The sequence below is a fragment of the Peromyscus eremicus genome, chromosome X (assembly GCF_949786415.1).
Source record: "Peromyscus eremicus chromosome X, PerEre_H2_v1, whole genome shotgun sequence".
NCBI lineage: Eukaryota > Metazoa > Chordata > Mammalia > Rodentia > Cricetidae > Peromyscus > Peromyscus eremicus.
In genome coordinates, this window is record NC_081439.1 from 62,713,701 (window position 1) to 62,731,216 (window position 17,516).

General features: G+C 39.8%; 1 protein-coding gene across 1 annotated transcript in view; it reads right to left on the reverse strand.

Annotated features, from left to right (window-relative positions):
• The window catches only part of Brwd3 (bromodomain and WD repeat domain containing 3), a 105,410-nt gene extending 89,687 nt beyond the window's left edge, over positions 1-15,723 (reverse strand). The window contains exons 1-6 of the mRNA XM_059251486.1: positions 15,693-15,723; positions 15,496-15,554; positions 15,264-15,293; positions 14,803-14,862; positions 6,368-6,518; positions 5,875-5,973 (exon numbers count right to left, since the gene is read on the reverse strand). Of these exons, the coding sequence (XP_059107469.1) occupies positions 5,875-5,973; positions 6,368-6,518; positions 14,803-14,862; positions 15,264-15,293; positions 15,496-15,554; positions 15,693-15,723 (430 nt within the window). The remainder of the gene's footprint in view (positions 1-5,874; positions 5,974-6,367; positions 6,519-14,802; positions 14,863-15,263; positions 15,294-15,495; positions 15,555-15,692) is intronic.
• Between the last annotated feature and the right edge of the window lie 1,793 nt (positions 15,724-17,516).

The window sequence follows — 17,516 nt, forward strand, 5'->3', positions numbered from 1 at the left end:
TCAAAAGCTTCTGTCCTTTTAAAGACTTTAAAAAATGCAAAAAGAGCCGGGCGGTGGTGGCGCACGCCTTTAATCCCAGCACTCGGGAGGCAGAGCCAGGCGGATCTCTGTGAGTTCGAGGCCAGACTGGACTACCAAGTGAGTTCCAGGAAAGGCGCAAAGCTACACAGAGAAACCCTGTCTCAAAAAACCAAAAAAAAAAAAAAATGCAAAAAGATAAGTCCTCACAATGGTTTCAGGCATTATTAGATGAAAAGCCATGTAAAGAGCCCAGGAGCATGACTGAGTTCACACTGCCAGCAACGGGCAGAGTTAAGAACAAACTCAGGCTGAAATACTGAGACCTGATCTGTACTGTTAGGATTTTACTTTGTGCTGTATGTATTCGCTACCATTAGAGTGAAATAAATGGAATTTTCAAACAAACAAAATAAATGCAAAGATAGTCACAGACTGATCCAAAATAGGAAAGAATTGTAACCAAAATATATTAAGAACTCGTTAAGAAAACGGCAAACCGTTTTTAAAATGAACACAGGACAGACACTTTTATAAAGAAACTGGCAAATATGCACGTAAAAAGATACCAAATAATCATACAAGAAACCGATGAGGATGAAGCAAGTGCAAATGTCTGTATCACTGGTAGAAATAAAGATGGCACTACCACTTTTAAAATTGTTCCATGGTTTCTTATAAAATAAGTTTGTATGTAGCATTCGATCTACCAATTCTACTATGTATTTGCTTCCCAAAAATCAAACTATATGCATGAATATACCTATACAAAAAGATTTAAAGTAGCTTTATTCATAATACCCAAAATATGAAAATAATCTAAATATCCAATAACGGATGGAACTAAACAAACAATGCAATGTATCAATACAATGCAATACTACTGGGTAATAAAAAGGAATGCTACTGATATGATATGACTTAAGTCTCATAAAATGCTCATCTAAAAGAAATCTGCTAGACCTCAGCATTCAGGAGCTACTCAAGAGAATCACTACACTTCAAAGCCAGCCTGGTCTCCATAGCAATTTCTAGGTGAGTATGAGCTACACGGTAAGATCTTGCCTGAAAAATATATCTGTGGGCTAAGTGTGGTGGTTCATACCTTTAGCCCTAACACTTGAAAGACAAAAGCAGGTTGATCTTTGTGAATTCAAGGTCAAGAACACGATAGGGGAATAAAAACAAGATGAGATGATGAACCTGATCTACATAGTAAGTTCCAGGCCAGCCAGACTTACATGGTATTCTAAATAAATCAAATATATAACCACAGAAGAAAAGATAAGTCATTTTCAGGGGTTGTGAGACAGAAATTCAGAAAATGATAGAAACATTACATCCTTTATTACTCTGGAAGTTACACTAATGCTTACATGTCAAAGTTCAGTAAACTGGACAGTTTAAAAGGGAGAATTTTATTCTATATCACTACACTTTAACATGCTTTACTTTAAAAACAGCCAGGCCTTGTATCAAAGGCCTGTCATCCCAGCCACACAGAACAATGAGGCAGGAAGAGCCAGCAAACTGAAGGCCAGCCTAGCCTGGAGCAAAACACTGTTTCAAAATCAAAATATTAAAAAGATAGCTTCAGAGCTCAGTGGTAAAGAGTTTACCTAATATGTATAAGGTCCTAGCTTCATCTCTAACATCAAAAATAAAAAGATGATTGATTGATAGATATACAGATTCTAAAAAGTCATATAGCTGGGCAGTGGTGGTGTACACCTTTATAATCCCAGCACTTGGGAGGCAGAGGGCAAATGGATCTCTGTGAGTTCTAGGCCATGCTGGCCTACACAGTGAGTCCCAGGATAGCCAGGGCTACATACTGAGACCCTGTCTTTAAAAAAAAAATAATATAGCTAATTATCTACTTTTGCAGCTGAATAAGTGTATTTGAAGTATGAGCATCTGACTATAGCAATAAAAAATATAAGAAAAGCAAACTATCTTCAACCAATTATATGACTTCCTTGGATTTTGTTAGGGTTTCTATGCTGCAAACAGAGAAGCTAGTTTCTCAGATATATTCCCTAGAAATGTTTAGACTCTTTACTTCCTTCTTTTTTTGAGATAGTCTTACTATATAGCCCTGGCTAATCTGGAACTCCCTGAGTAGACCAATCTGGCCTTGAATTTAAGAGACTGGCCTGACTGCTTGAAGAGTGCTGGGACTAAAGGCTAATATCCTCCCTGATTCCTTTCTTTAGTCTTTTCTGCAACTCTAATTACATAAGAAGTACCCATCATTAGGTAAAGCACAAAATACTTTACATATGAAAGGCTCAGAAGGCCAGGCACGCCTTTAATCCTAGCAGAGCCAGGCCATCTCTGTGAGTTCGAGCCCAGTCTGGTCTACAGAGAGAGATCCAGGACAGGCACCAAAACTGCACAGAAAAACCCTGTCTCGAAAAACCAAAAAAAAAAAAAAAAAGGCTCAGAGTAGACCCACAGTTTACAAATTTTCTTTGTATGGTTTAGACACAACTGCTTTCCATATTCACTAATGTTCAAATTTTCTCTAGTTGTTAGGTTTTTTTATACAGCTTTTAAGACTTACCATCATGTTACAGTTCTGTGTTAGACTGATTGTCTGTAAAACCCTAATTTCAAACTAGCTATGGTGATACAAGCCCGGAATCTCAACACTTTGGGAGGTGAAGTAAGAAAAATCGAAGGAAGATCATGATTCAAAGGTCAGCCTTGGCTACAAATCCAACTTGAGGCCAGCCTGTCTTAAGAAACCAAAAATGGAATGAATGAATGAAGTAGGTACAGAGAAATGCTCCCCACAATGAGAACACTTCCTGAAATTAACAATGTTTTGTTATATGGTTTGTCTCTGTAGACTTGGAACTTGCTATGTCGACCAGGCTGGCATTGAACTCACAGAGATCTACTTGTCTCTGCCTCCTGAGTGCAGAAAATCTTTGTGTAATTTTATTCTCTCACAGTGCCCAGGCAGGCCTCAAACTTGCTAAGAAACCAAAGCTGACCCAGACTCTGTCTGAGTCTCCTCCTGGAACTTCCTGAATCCTGGAGATTACAGTGTTAGATTACAGGAATGCATTACCACACCTAGCTTTGACATCACAATTTTAAAAGATCTGGCATTCATATTCTTTGCTTTCTTAGTCAAATAAAGTTTTTATCATGGTCTGAATTCTCAATCTCTTAAGCTTAATCTTAGCTAATTTAGCTAAATCTTTTAAATTTAAATCTCTTAAACTTGACTAGTGTGTTCTATGTGAAAACTGAGTGAATTATATCTAAGCTTCTCTCCAAATACAAGGCAGGTTTTAAGATTTTAAAAAGAGCTGGGCGATGGTGGCGGTGGCGATGATGGTGGTGGTGGTGGTGGTGGTGGTGGTGGTGGTGGTGGTGGTGGTGGTGGCCGCCCACGCCTTTAATCCCAGCATTTGGGAAGCAAAGGCAGGCAGATCCCTGTGAGTTCAAGGACAGCCTGGTCCACAGAGCGAGTTCCAGGAAAGCCAGGAATATACAGAGAAAAACCCTGTCTCAAAAAACCAAAAAGAAAAAACAGAATTTAAAGCCTGACAGGGTGTCACACACCACCATTAATCCTAGCACTCTGAAGGTAGAGGTAGCCGAATCTGATTTTACATATATCTTTGAACACAAATAAGTACATGGGGGGAAAAAAAACCTTCCTCAATTCAACTCAATATACTATAAATAAAAATACTAGTATATAAACTATCCCTGATAAAGTGAAAAAATATTATCAGCAACACAAATCCATTAAGGCTTAACCCAGTTGTCTATTCTGCCAAGTACCATCCAAACTATGAAAGAGTACTGTTAGCAATTCACTCCCAAGTCACCAATTTCTCTTATGAACATCTATGTTTAAGCAATGATTTTCTCTAATTATCTTTTAAAATAATCTCTACCTCAATTCATTTAACCTCTAGGGGTTAATAAGTTCTATTAACTTACTGTATATAATAGTATTCCTTTCGAAAAATTGTTAATAGACAAGGCATATGTCTGTAATCCCAGCATTGAGAGGTGTAAACAAAAGGATTACCATGAGGCTACCCTGGGTATGAGACCCTGTCTCAAAAAGCCAACAAACCAACAAGAAGCTGGGCAAGGTGATGCACACCTTTAATCCAAGCACTTGGAAGGCAGAGACAGGCAGATCTCTGTTGCCAGTCAGGGATACATAGTGAGACCTTGTCTAAAATTTTTTTTTTTTTGGTTTTTTGAGACAGGGTTTCTCTGTGTAGCTTTGCGCCTGGCCTCAAACTCACAGAGATCCACCTGGCTCTGCCTCCCGAGTGCTGGGATTAAAGGCGTGCGCCACCACCGCCCGGCCTTAAAATTTTTTTTAAAAAGCCAACAACAAAAAAAAAATGTTCTTGTCTTTTGATCTGAAATTTATCTATTCAGATTTTAAAGCACAGTGTGTAAGCACTAGGAACTATAGAAAAATATGTAATTTTTATGGAAGCAGGATGTACAAGTACTTTGTAAATCCTAGTTCTAATCAAAATTGTTTTGGACTGAGATCTGCCACCTTGGTAGACCAGTAACTATTAATTCTTCAAAATGATTTGGCCAGAGATGTCACAAGAATAACTAGGGATGTGTGAGTTTCTGTAAACTAAAATTAAAAATGGGGATGTTTTGCTTAAAAAATAGAGCAAAGTGTAGTGCTACATGTCTAGAATTCCAAGAATCAAGAGACAAGTTAGAGGATTGCCTGGTTACACAGTGAATTCCAATCCAGTATGGGAAACAGCAAGACCATGTCACAAAACAACAAAACATAAATAGAAAGATGACTGATATAAAATACATAACATCATTATAAACTTGGCAAAGAAATATAAACAGAACATACATTTGTTTCCTTCTGAAAGCTATCTTTAAACAGTTCCCTGTAAAAATTTGTGGAAACTCAATGAAGAGATCTAGAAATAGAAAGCCATATGGCTAAAACCACCCATACTATATGTTCAAAATGTTTCTGAGGCAGGGACCACAACAATCTCAACATTTGTGAAGAGGAAGCAGAAGTGATCAGGAATTCTAGGTTGTCCTCTGCTACAGTGAACTGGAGGTTAACCTGAACTACATGAGATCCTGTCTCAAAAACAAACCAAGTTTCTGCTAAGAAAGAAATGAAATGTAAAAAATAAGTCATCTTTTACACAGTGACATTTGCTTTAGATAGGAAATGACTTTAAAAATACAGCCCTGAGGCCCATGACATGGCTCTCTGTGTAAAGGTACCTGCAGCTAAGCCTGCTGACCTGAGACCCAGAAGGTAGAAGAAATCCAAAATCTACAAGTTGTTTTCTGACCTCCAAACTTGTGCAGTTGCACATACACATGTATGTACACACACACACACACACACACACACACACACACACACACACACACACGAGAATAAATATGTTATTTTTAAAGTACATGGTCCCACTAAGAGAAAACTTAGTGGTTAGGAGTGCTTGCTCTTCCAGAGGACTGGATTTTAGTTCCCAGCACCCATATTGGGTGGTTCACAATTGCTTGTAGTTCCACCTCAGCAGGATCCAACTCTCTTCAGGCCTCCTCGGGCACCTTCTGGCATAAAGTATACACATACACAGACACATACATATATAAATCAATCTTCAAAAAAAAATTAACTCTAAGAATCTAAGCAGTGTGTTTATACTTCAAATTCAATCATGGTGCCTACATTTGGCTACCAAGAGTTCAAGAATGAGTCAAGATCCATGACAGCCAGAGCTGTTACAGAGAAACCCTGTCTCAAAAACACCACCACCAACAACAAAGAATCAAGAATATGTTTATAACTTGCATATTACTTACCCACGTTTGGAGGTTTCACATAATTTACAGGTAGTTCTGGAGGTCTGCCTCTGTGTAAAGCTGCAAAAGCAGACCCATTCCATAGTGTACTCTTACAGTCTATATAAAAAAAGACCAAAAGTTAGTTAAGGAAAAAATAAACATTCAAAAAAAGGAAAAACTTTTTTTTTTCCAAGTACTCGAGACAAAAGGACTTGATTTTACACCTTTAGAAATTTACTCATAGCCAGGTGGTGGCAAAGATAGGTAGATCTCTGTGAGCCTGGTCTACAAAGTAAGTTCTAGGACAACCAGGGTTGTTACACAGAGAAATCCTGTCTCACAAAAGGGGGGGGGGGGCGTTCACTTGTATATTTAGAAAATTAATAAAATCCAGCAAGTTCATAGAAACTAAAAGAAAGTATTTTTAAAGGCATGTGAATATTCATCTGAAACTACATTGATCTCCTACTCTTCCTCTGTAACAGTGTTAAATATCTAAAAAAATTCTTACCTTTGGCATCCCGTAACAGAGACTGCCGACCAACACCTAGTAATGTCTGTACCCCAGGGACACTCTGAGGGATCTCCTTATCTAATAAGGGACCAATCCTCTCACAAATTTTAAGGAGGTAGTCTGGAGGAATGTGTGCATTGGCTGCCACCTAAAAATCATAAATAGAACACAGGAAAAAAACCCACTTAGTTCCAAGGTATCAACTTATTCCATCATAGAGCAAAGTATTGTAAAGTATGAAATCAAGAAAATTAAAATCAAGTATTTAATATGTGAACCAATTTTACGAAACAGACACAGCGGGGCTGGAGAGATGGTTCAGCAGCTAAGAGCACATACTTACTACCTTGCAGATGTCCAAGTTTAGTTCCCACATCAGGTAGCTCACAACTGCCTGTAATACCAGAAAACCTTTGCCCTCCTCACACACACACACACACACACACACACACACACACACACACACACACAAATAATTCAAACAAATTCTTATAAAAGAAACTGACACAAAATAAGCATAGCATCTTTAAATGTTGCCATAGTATTTACATACCAATGACTATATTCTACAGATCTTTATTAAATCACTATAACTTAATTTTATATAAACTGTGGTACAAAATAGAAAAACGCAACCATGTGAAAAATAAAAAGTGATGTGCAAACCGGGTGTTGGTGGCATACGCCTTTAATCCAAGCACTTGGGAGGCAGAGGCAGGCGGATCTCTGTGAGTTCGAGGCCAGCCTGGTCTACAGAGCGAGATCCAGGACAGGCACCAAAACTACACAGAGAAACCCAGTCTCAAAAAACAAAACAAAAAAAAAAGTGATGTGTAAACTTTCTGACTTCATCTATTGAGTACTGAGAATTAAGTGGTTAAGAAAAGAATCTGGAGTTGGGCGGTAGTGGCCCATGCCTTTAATTCCAGTATTTGGGAGGCAGAGGCAGGTGAATCTCTGAGTTCAAGGCTAGCCTGGTCTATAAAATGAATTCAGGACTGCTAGGACTGTTATACAGAGAAATTCTGTCTCAAAAAACAGAAAATAAAAAATAAAAAATAGCCGGGCGGTGGTGGCGCACGCCTTTAATCCCAGCACTCGGGAGGCAGAGCCAGGCGGATCTCTGTGAGTTTGAGGTCAGCCTGGGCTACCAAGTGAGTTCCAGGAGAGGCACAAAGCTACACAGAGAAACCCTGTCTCGAAAAACCAAAAAAAAAAAAAGAAAGTAAGAAAAAGGAAAAGAAAAATGAAAAGAATCTGAGGTAGAGGCAAGCAGATCTCTGTTCTGTGTGATCAAGGACAACCTGGTGGTTCCAGGCCCCCTACAGATACATAGTGAGATCTTATCTCAAAGAAAAAAAGAAGAAAAGAATCTTAACTAGTAGTGTCTAGCAAAGCGGCACATGCCTAAAATTCCAGCACTTGGAGGCTGAAGCAAGAAGATTCCAAAAGGTTTAAAGGCAACATGCACTCTATACTGAGTTACAGGCCAGCCTGAGCTCCATAGCAAGACTCTCAAAAGAAAAGTGCTAACAAGTGTATATCAACACACCCAGCACTTCGGGTCAATTGTTTTGTAAGCTTTTGCCAAAATTAATTGGAATCTACTCAAATAGGTAGAACTTAGGCAGTGATCATGACGCCCAGAAATAAGAGCAACCATGCTGTTTCAGGTTTGTATTTAGAAAGTTTACCTTTAGGTTTGGGACAAAGGTCAAGGACATACTTTGTGTTATTTTTCATATCTTCAGTTTGCTTTAACAAGCAAATACTTAAAAAGAACTATACTTCATTAAAATATGCAAGTAATATTAAAATCAAAGCACCTGATGATTCAATCTAAAAATATTATCTATAGAAACCAATATCCTAATGTCCCAGCGCATGATAGTTACCGTTCACATTGGCTTATTTAGTAAGTATGTCGCATGTAAATATATACAGTATGTGAAAGGAAAAAAAGCCTCATGGGACTGTCTATTTACATACATGCAAACTATGCAAATTTTCCAACACTCAAACAAACTGAGTTCCTTATAACAAGTAAATGTTATATGGGAGACTCCGCATAGAGTAGTAAGTTAACGTCTTTCTTGGTAAATATTTTTTGACCCTTGACAAACTTGTTATAAAACCTTAAATAAATTAGGCAGTGGTGGCCCACACCTTTAATCCAGCACTCGAGGCAGAGGCAGGCAGGCAGGTCTCTGTGAGTTCGAGGCCAGCCTGGTTTACAAAGTGAGTTCTGGGACAGCCAGATCTACAGAGTGAGTTCCAGGACAGCCAGGGCTACAAAGAAAAACCTTGTCTCAGAAAAAAAAAAAACAATCTACATAACTACCCTAGATGTAGAGTATACCTAGAGACAAGTGATGATGCCCTCCTACAACCCCCTCAAAAAGATTCCACTGCCCTAAGAGAAATGACAGTTTTCTGTGGAGAAAACAAACTAGTAAATAGAAATAAATCAAAACTCCAAGTATCAGGGGTTAATACGGAGACCTAAAGAAGCAAAAATAGCTGGGCAGTGATGTACACACCTTTAATCCCAGCACTCAGGAAGCAGGGGCACGCAAATCTCTGAGTTTCAGGCCAGTTTGGTCTACAGAGTAAGTTTCAGGATGGGCTAGGGCTTCATAGAAAAATCCTGTCTGGAAAAGCCCAAAACAAACAAAAAAGAACCCAGCAAAAATAAAGTATTTTTTTCCCTAGAGGTAAGAGCTGTGTCTCTTAAGTGTTCTCTAATCAATATTTTAGGTTTACTTAAAAGTCAGGATTGAATCATAAACTCACATCTTAAATCTTGTGGCAACTTTATAGAAATAAAAATGTCTGATTTTCCGATAATTATGTAAAAAATGTTACTGAATATGAATCAGGGATAGTTGTGCAGAAATGGAAATAATAACAGGGTCTTCTCTAATCAGAATACTTCTTTTCCTGTCTCTCTTTTTAGGGTTTTTTCCAGACAGTGTTTCTCTGTGTAACAGCCCTGGCTGTCATGGAATTTGCTTTGTAGACAGGATTCCCCTGCCTCTGCCTCCTAAATTCTGGGATTAAAGGGACTCCAGAGCACTCTTTAACAGCACAGGTTACAAGGTCTTAAGACAGCCTACAACTCTCCTTTGTGAATTTTAATCAGTATTAATAGCATTTCCTTTTCTTTCTACTCGTTTAAAGATTTTCCCTAGGAAAAAGAAGCCTCAAACCGTCCTTGGGTCAAGAATTCTCTAGGTTTCAGCACTTCAAGAAGTGATAAGAGTGGCTGGGCCTGGGGCACAATTCTTTAATCCCAGCACTCCAGAGGCGGAAGCAGAAGCAGGCACTCTTGTTACATTCCAGGCGAGCCTGGTCTTCACAGCAAGTTCCAGGACAGCCAGAGCCACAATGTAAACTGTCTAAAAACAACAAACAAAAGAGGAGGGGGGAGGGGGGAGGAAGAGTGCTAAAAGGGCTATTAACCTGAGTGAAGATAAAAATCAAGAAAAGAGAAGAAAAAAAAAAAAAAAGGAAAAGCAAAGTCCAGAGGCTACATCTACGGTCTACAGGTTGCTCAGTAGAAAAGATAAAATAAAGGGAATAAATTCAGTATCAGCTAACAGCTTAAATAATCTGTGTATGTGTGTGTGTGTGTACACAAATACAGTATTTGCAAACGTACATAAAACAATATATTGCCTTTAAATTGCTATTTGTTACCAAAAAGGTTCCTAAGCAATCAGTAAACAACAACAGGGAAAAAAAGCACACTAATTCTACTACCAGTCATGTGAAAAACATGACAGAGATGATTTCAGGCAGGCTGGGAAGAGGGCTCAGTGGGTAATGTGTTTGCCACACAACCATGAGGACCTTAGTTGGAATCAGCACCCACGTGCACGGCAACACGGGCTTGTAATCCTAGCCTTGAGGAGATGGACACAGGAAAATCTCTGGGGTTTTCTGACCAGCTAGTGTAGCTGAATTAAAATTGTAGATTCAGTGAAAGATATTGTCTCAAAAAATAAGGTGTATGGGGTGAATATTACCAAGATACTTCCCCCACCTCCACCCCCCAGAGCTGAGGACCGAACCCAGGGCCTTGCGCTCTCTACCACTGAGCTAAATCCCCAACCCCGATACTTTGTTTATATGAACGAAATTATTAAAGACTATATGAATGATATCCTATTAAAAATAATAAGGAATGCTGAGAGTGGGAAAAATAGTCTTCCCCAGGAAAGAGCACACCAATTGATTATCCAATATCAACTGGTCAGCCCTGAAAATATACATACAATTAACATACAGACTGAGCAGGTTATATTTAGGAATACATATGTATTTACAGATAGATATATTTGTGTAACAATAATTAATGAAAAATGAATGAGATCATGAATTTGAAAGAGAACAATAAGGGTTATATTGGAGGGTTTGGGGGGAGAAAAGGAAGGGGGAAATGATGTATTTATATGAAACTAAAAATAAAAAAAACTAATAAATTTTACTCTAGTGCTTACTAAAAAGTAAAACACACACACACACACACACACACACACACACACACACACACAGAGCGACTGAGGAAGATATCCCATAAACCTCTGACCTCCACATGTACAGAAAACACACATGAATTCATATACTCACACACACATTCACACACATCTCTCCCCCAGCTTCTCTTCTCACACACACAGGAAGAGAGACAGGGATAACTACTTCAAGACAAAATTCTGTATGCAGAATTCATGAAATATAAATTCTTACCTCCCTGTCATCTACTCTCTTCACTTACAATACCACTGCGCTTGTACTGAGATACCAGTTTTTCCAGAATTATCAAATAAATCACCAGAAAAGTTTTAATCACTAATGTGAGTTTCCTACAGCCAAATCTAGGTACGTGCTAAAAAACCTGTTTAGGTGAGCAACAACGTGTACCTGGCTGTAGTAAGTCAATAGCAACACCAGCTTCCAGAGACTGCCTGCTCTACCATGATATCAGTTAGTATTATGACACTGCACTGCACTGGATTTGAGGAGCACATGTTTTGGGTTTTGCATGCTCCATTCTATTCTTCGTAACTGAGACTGTGTGTCACAGAGCAGATTTTAAGTCACACATGTTTCAATTGCGTCCATGCTTACACATTCAATAACTATGCTACCAGCACTGAAAAATTAAGTCTGCTATTCTAGTAGCCAATTTAAGTTAGTGTTAGCAATTAGACAAAAGCTGAGCAAGGTAAGGAAAGAATGTAGGTATGTCTGGAATGCTAATAAATTGTTTTAAAGTAGTTGTTATGAATCAAATGACAATGTGAAAACACTGTTAATGGGGCCCGGGCTGTGGCTCAGTCACACGGTTTGCCTTGAATGCACGATGCACTTGGTTTAATCCCCAATACTGCCAAGAAAGTTTTAAAGCCGGAATGTTTTAATACAAATTCTTAGAATGATAACAATTATCTTCATAAACGCATATACTCTTTTTACAGACAATAATGAACATATAGTATTTTTTGAACATATAACTTTGATAAATTTAATTTAATATTATCATTGCCTCATGTGTTTTGTATATTAAATAAGGGTAATACAACCTATGCCATTCTAATATAATTACTAACTAGTGCTTTCAGTTTCATGGATAAAAAATGTGAACAAGGGGGAATCAGAAAAAGAACAAGGTACATGATATAAAACATTGAATGAGCCGGGCGGTGGTGGCGCGCCCTTAATCCCAGCACTCAGGAGGCAAAGCCAGGCGGATCTCTGTGATTTCAGGCCAGCCTGGTCTACAAAGTGAGATCCAGGACAGGCACCAAAGCTACACAGAGAAACCCTGTCTCGAAAAACCAAAAAAAAAAAAAAACATTAAATGAAAAAGCAAGGGTAGATAGTTTATCTGAAATATAGTTAAATTCTAAACAAAATCTCACAAATTCAAGGCCAGCCTTGGCTAAATTATAAAACCTTGTGTAACAATACCAACTAACTAACTAAATAACTAAATACTGATGAAGTGGGTCATACCTGTAAATCCCAGCATTTCTAAGGCTGAAGCAGGGGGCTGCTTTGAGCTGGAGGCAAACCTGGACTACATAATGAGCTCTCCAGGTTAGCCTACAAACAGGATGTGACCCTGTCTCAAACAAGCTAACAAAATAGAAGTATATGAAATAAAATCAAGTCCATATAAACAGATAATTGCATTAACAATAATTGTAGAAAGTAACTGTTAAAGGTTAAGTACGCCTTAGTACAAGTAAAAAATGTCTATTTCAATCAACTTCCGGAGAATGATCTTCAATATAAGAACAAAAGCTACAAAGCTGATGAGCTCCTTTGACCTTATTCATAAATTCACTTTAGTCCAGGGGGCTCTTGGGGAAGAAGGTAGCAGAAAAAGACCACCTGATTATGCAAAAATATTCGTGAAAAAAGTGAATGTAACTCAAAAATGATCAATTGGAAATTGAGGACAAATCAAATGCAAGTACTTGTTTTTCTTACCATTACATGGATGACTATTCAAATAACACTAGTCATGCAAAAGTACTGTCAAAAATATAAAGCAGAAAATGGACATTGATTGTAATTGTGTAAAAATTTGCCTTTACAGTTTAAGAAAAGGACTAGTAAATTGGCTTTAAAATTGTATAGTAAGGAGAAATTTTTAATTATTCAATTTTCTATCATGTTAGGCTTTTTTGTTGTTTTTGTTGTTGTTGTTGTTGTTTTCCAGACAGGGTTTCTCTGTGTAGCTTTGTGCCTTTCCTGGATCTCACTCTGTAGATCAGGCTGGCCTCGAACTCACAGAGATCGGCCAGGCTCTGCCTCCTGAGTGCTGGGATTAAAGGCATGTGCCACCACTGCCTGGCTCATTCGTTTTTAAAATATATTTTCCCTTTTAAGTTTCCTTTTGCCATTTGCTCAAAGATGATCTACCTGCACACACATTTATAAACTGGAAAGGGAAAATGTAAACAAAAATATTGTCCATACACCTAGATATTAAAACTATTTTCAAACGTATCAGTAGTTACCTGCTAAAACATGTATTAGTGAATACTTTGGTTTTACATTCTGTGGTACAAGTAGGACTTATATCTAACAACAATAACATAAAACTTCTGGTCAAAAATTAAAAGTAGTAACAGGTATTCAGAAATAATTTGTAGCCATGTGAGAAATTATAACCATTAATAGTAATGGTGGTGGCATTCACTGTTATTACAATTGTACCTTTTTTTATTTGGCTTCACTCCTGTAATATACAAAAATTATCAAAATGAATACCACAGCAATTTAAATGTTTCTTATTATAAGAATATTTTAAATGATTTTATTTATTCTACTAGCCTTCTAACTTTTTTTCCACTTTGTCTGATTTTCCTCATTTGGATCTTATTTGGAGGAAAGAAAGCTGAATTTAGATTTTATCACTCCTTTTATTGTCATACAATTCTACATCTGGGGCCAACACAAAAACCTCCTTCCCAAAATATAAAGGATCATCTTTTTGTCTCAGTGCGGAGGAAAAGGTGTACTTACACTACGAATTGTATTTGCAGTCAATCCAATAGCTTTGGTCCTTAACTAAAGTATATTCTATTTTTTTAAATGCCTATTGTTGTCTCCTAATCCCCAAATCATGTTCACCTATTCCCAAAAGGTCATAATCCATAGTTTTGATTTAGTGAAAATGTTATTTGTACAAATTCGATTTACTAATGAATTGATGAGCTATTTTCTAAGATCTGAAATATACAACAATGTTTTTATTCAGTAGTCCATTATCTGAAGACGGCAAATCTTGGAATTTACTCAGTGGTCCTTAGTATCTTTATTTACATCGTTTTTTCTCATTTACGAGTCAGCTCCCCTTCTGAGCCCCTTCTCCCTTCCCCTCTAAAAAGAAAAAAAAAGAAAGAAAGAAAGAAAAAGGAGGAAAAAAAAAAAGAGAGCGAGAGGAGAAAAAAAAAAAAAAAACACCCAAGCCTGGCCTCAGTTCCCGTATTTCAAGCCAGGACCAACCAGAAACCAGTTTTCTTCCACTAATCCGGAACTCCGGGCTGTTACCAACGCTGTCATTGGCCAGCGTCAGTCCTTGGTACGTGCCCCAAGATAACCCCCTGGTTTCTGTCCCTTCTCCCCCTACAATGGGCCTTCTCCGATGTTTGTAACATAGTCATAATCCACAACACAGCACCTCCACTAACCAACTCACATTCTTCAAAGTTTTCGGGTGAAAATAGGCAAGGCTGGAGGAGGGCAAGGTACCCTTTCCGACACGCTGGGAGGGGGAAGGGGCAGTCGTTCGAACACCAAACAGCAGGCTCCCGGAGCCTTGCGGGCTGAAGGGTCAGGGGCGGGTTGGGGGCACAAGGTGGGGAGGGAGTGGAGAAAGAGTTGGGCTAAGTTGAAATGAAAAGTTTACTAACCAGATCCTCGAAGCTTCTTCGGTGCTCTTTCCCCTCCCAGTCTAAGCGGCGCGGAATCAGCTGGGGGCCAGAGGAAAAGAAAAGCGGGGGGAGGTGAAGGAAAAGCCTCTGCTCCCCATCAGCAGCACCCAGCCCGGAGCCCAGTCCTAGACCCTTTAGCATGTTCATTTCTCCAGTCGCGGCAGCGATTGCCGCCGTGCCGGGGGTGGGGGGTGGGGGGACAGGCCAAAGGGAAGGAAATCCTGAAAATACACCTCCCGCCGGAATAAAAGGCAGCGAGTTAAGACCCCTGCGTTGTCCGCCCCTTCTGAGAAAGAACCCGGCTCACCCCAAGTGACAACAGCCCGGAGTGTCCAGCTCGAAGGCTCCCTCCGGGCCCCTGCCCTCGGCCCGTGACCTACCTTACCCTTCCTCCAGTTTCTCCCCAGCCCTCCCCAGTCCTTCCCAAAGAGGGTCCATACCTGATGCTCCTCGAGCTCTTGCACTAGCACCTGAGGAAGAGGGAAACACGGATGTGAGGAGCAGATTGGGGCGCCAACCCATTCCTCCCTCCCCACTTCCAACACAGCCGCTGACTGTAGGACTAATCGAGGCCGGCCTTTCCCTCACCCTCCACTGCACTGCTCACCCGGTGCCTCAATTTCCCCATTGGGACCATTCCCGAACACTCCCAGATATCCTTCTCTCTCTCACCTGAGCGGATTTGTTACAGGGTCCGGACTGCAAGAACCGAGCGATCAGGTAATACAGCTCTAAAGAAGGGGTGGGGGGTGGGGGGGTGGGGGGAGACGTTAAGAGAGAGGCAAGGAAGAGAAATACAAGCTTTAAAAAAAAATTCTGACAGCCGTCGCGCAAACCCCCATCCCTTTAGCCCCGACTCAGCTACCCACCGGCTTCGATCTGGGTAGGTGCCGCCGCCATCCTTTTCCCGAGGGGGTTTGGGGGCTTCGCTCCGGAGGGCTGGCTGGGGCGGGTGGGGGCGCTGCCTCTATTGTGGTGAAGCCCCCATGCTTGGGAGTCCCGCCGCTTCCGCCGCACTCCTCGTCCCAGTTTCGGTCTCTCTCGGATTCATCGCATCACGTTTCGACCCATAGATATTCTAGCCCGAGAGCTGAGGAGGCGGAGGAGGAAGGAGAGCGAGAGAGAAGGAGAGGGAGGAGCCGAAGTCGCTAAGGGGTGGGCGGGGGCAAAAGGGGTGGAGTCATGGAAAGGGAGAGAAAGGGGGGGGAGAGAAAGGGGAGGGAGCAGCTTGCAGCGCTCCCGGCTCGCCGCCAGAGGCACTAAGGCAGCCGCCTAGCTCCAGCAGCCTAAGCCGGCCCGAAGTTGCTTAGTTACTGCCCAGAGAAGGAGGAAGAGGTGCTAAACGCAGGCAGACACTCTGGCAACCTCGGGGAAACTCTGTGGTGGCGTTGGCGTCCCGGAGCTCCAGAGTTGCTTACCCTTCCTGTGAGGGCGATCGGACCCTTTCCGGTGAGGGAACCTTTCATAAGAAACTTGTAAGGGACTAACTTGACCTAACTACCTTAGGTCACCGAAAGGGTTTGGTCTGTTTGTTCTGTTACTACCCCCAAGGAAATGGCTCTAGCCACTAAAAGATTCTGTGTCCATAGGAGGAGCATTGCTCCAAATGAAAGTGCTGTACTTCCCTGATGACCGGAATACACCGATAGTATTCTTATAGAAAACTACTTAAAATATCCTCCCGATAAATATTGCATGACAAATTTGCACTTTAACCACGAAGCTGTTTGCACCTTCTGAAATGTTCAACAATGCATTTTTCCCCATTCCTGTAGGATAAGTTTGAACTCTGTTTTGAAACACTGCCAAAACACTTAAAAAGTTCTTAAATATCCATTAAAATTTGGATAGAAATCATAGTTTGTTTTGTTTTGCCTTTTAAGTATTTTCTGACATGCTCTCACTATATATCCAAGGCTCACCTGGAATTCAGTGGCAATCCTCCTGTCTAGCTTCCCTGGTGCTCACATCACAGGCATAAGTCACCACACTCATTTACAAAGTTATTTTCCACAGGTTTGAGACTACAACTGTTTTAATATATAGCCTCAGCTCTTAGCACAGCACTGACATTGGTGGTGGGTAGTTAAATCTTCAGTGATCAAAGGATTTGTATAAAAAATCTTATAATAAAAAAGACACAGAGTAAACTGGTTCACTTACCCACTTTCTTTTAACATTCTGTTCTCATTCTATACTTTGAAATCAGAATTCATTGAAGTTAAACCTGATGGGAAAACAAACTCTTTGAATTCTATACATTATTTACATTTGAAATACTCAAATTTGAAGATTCACCTTCTAAATTTATGGCTATAGTAGCAGTTTGGTTTTCTCATTTAGTGAGCTCAGCCAGTACCACTGTGGGCCTAGAATTCCATTAAGTTAACATAAACTTAGTATATCCTCGCTAACTCTTTCTGTTTCTTTTATTCAGAAATTAATAACACCACAAGGTGATTGTGAAATGTTATGTTTATCTTTGGTATGATCATTATTTGAAAAAAATAGATAAAAATAATATAAAACCTCAGAAAATAATTGGAAGGGGTTTACTGAAATAGTAACAATTTTCATAATTCAATATAATATAATCAACAGTTAACCTTTATCAAGTCCTTACCACATGTGTTACCTGCTGTAGCTCATTTGATTCTTACAGTGACCTAAGAGATAGGTTATTTTTTTCTTCA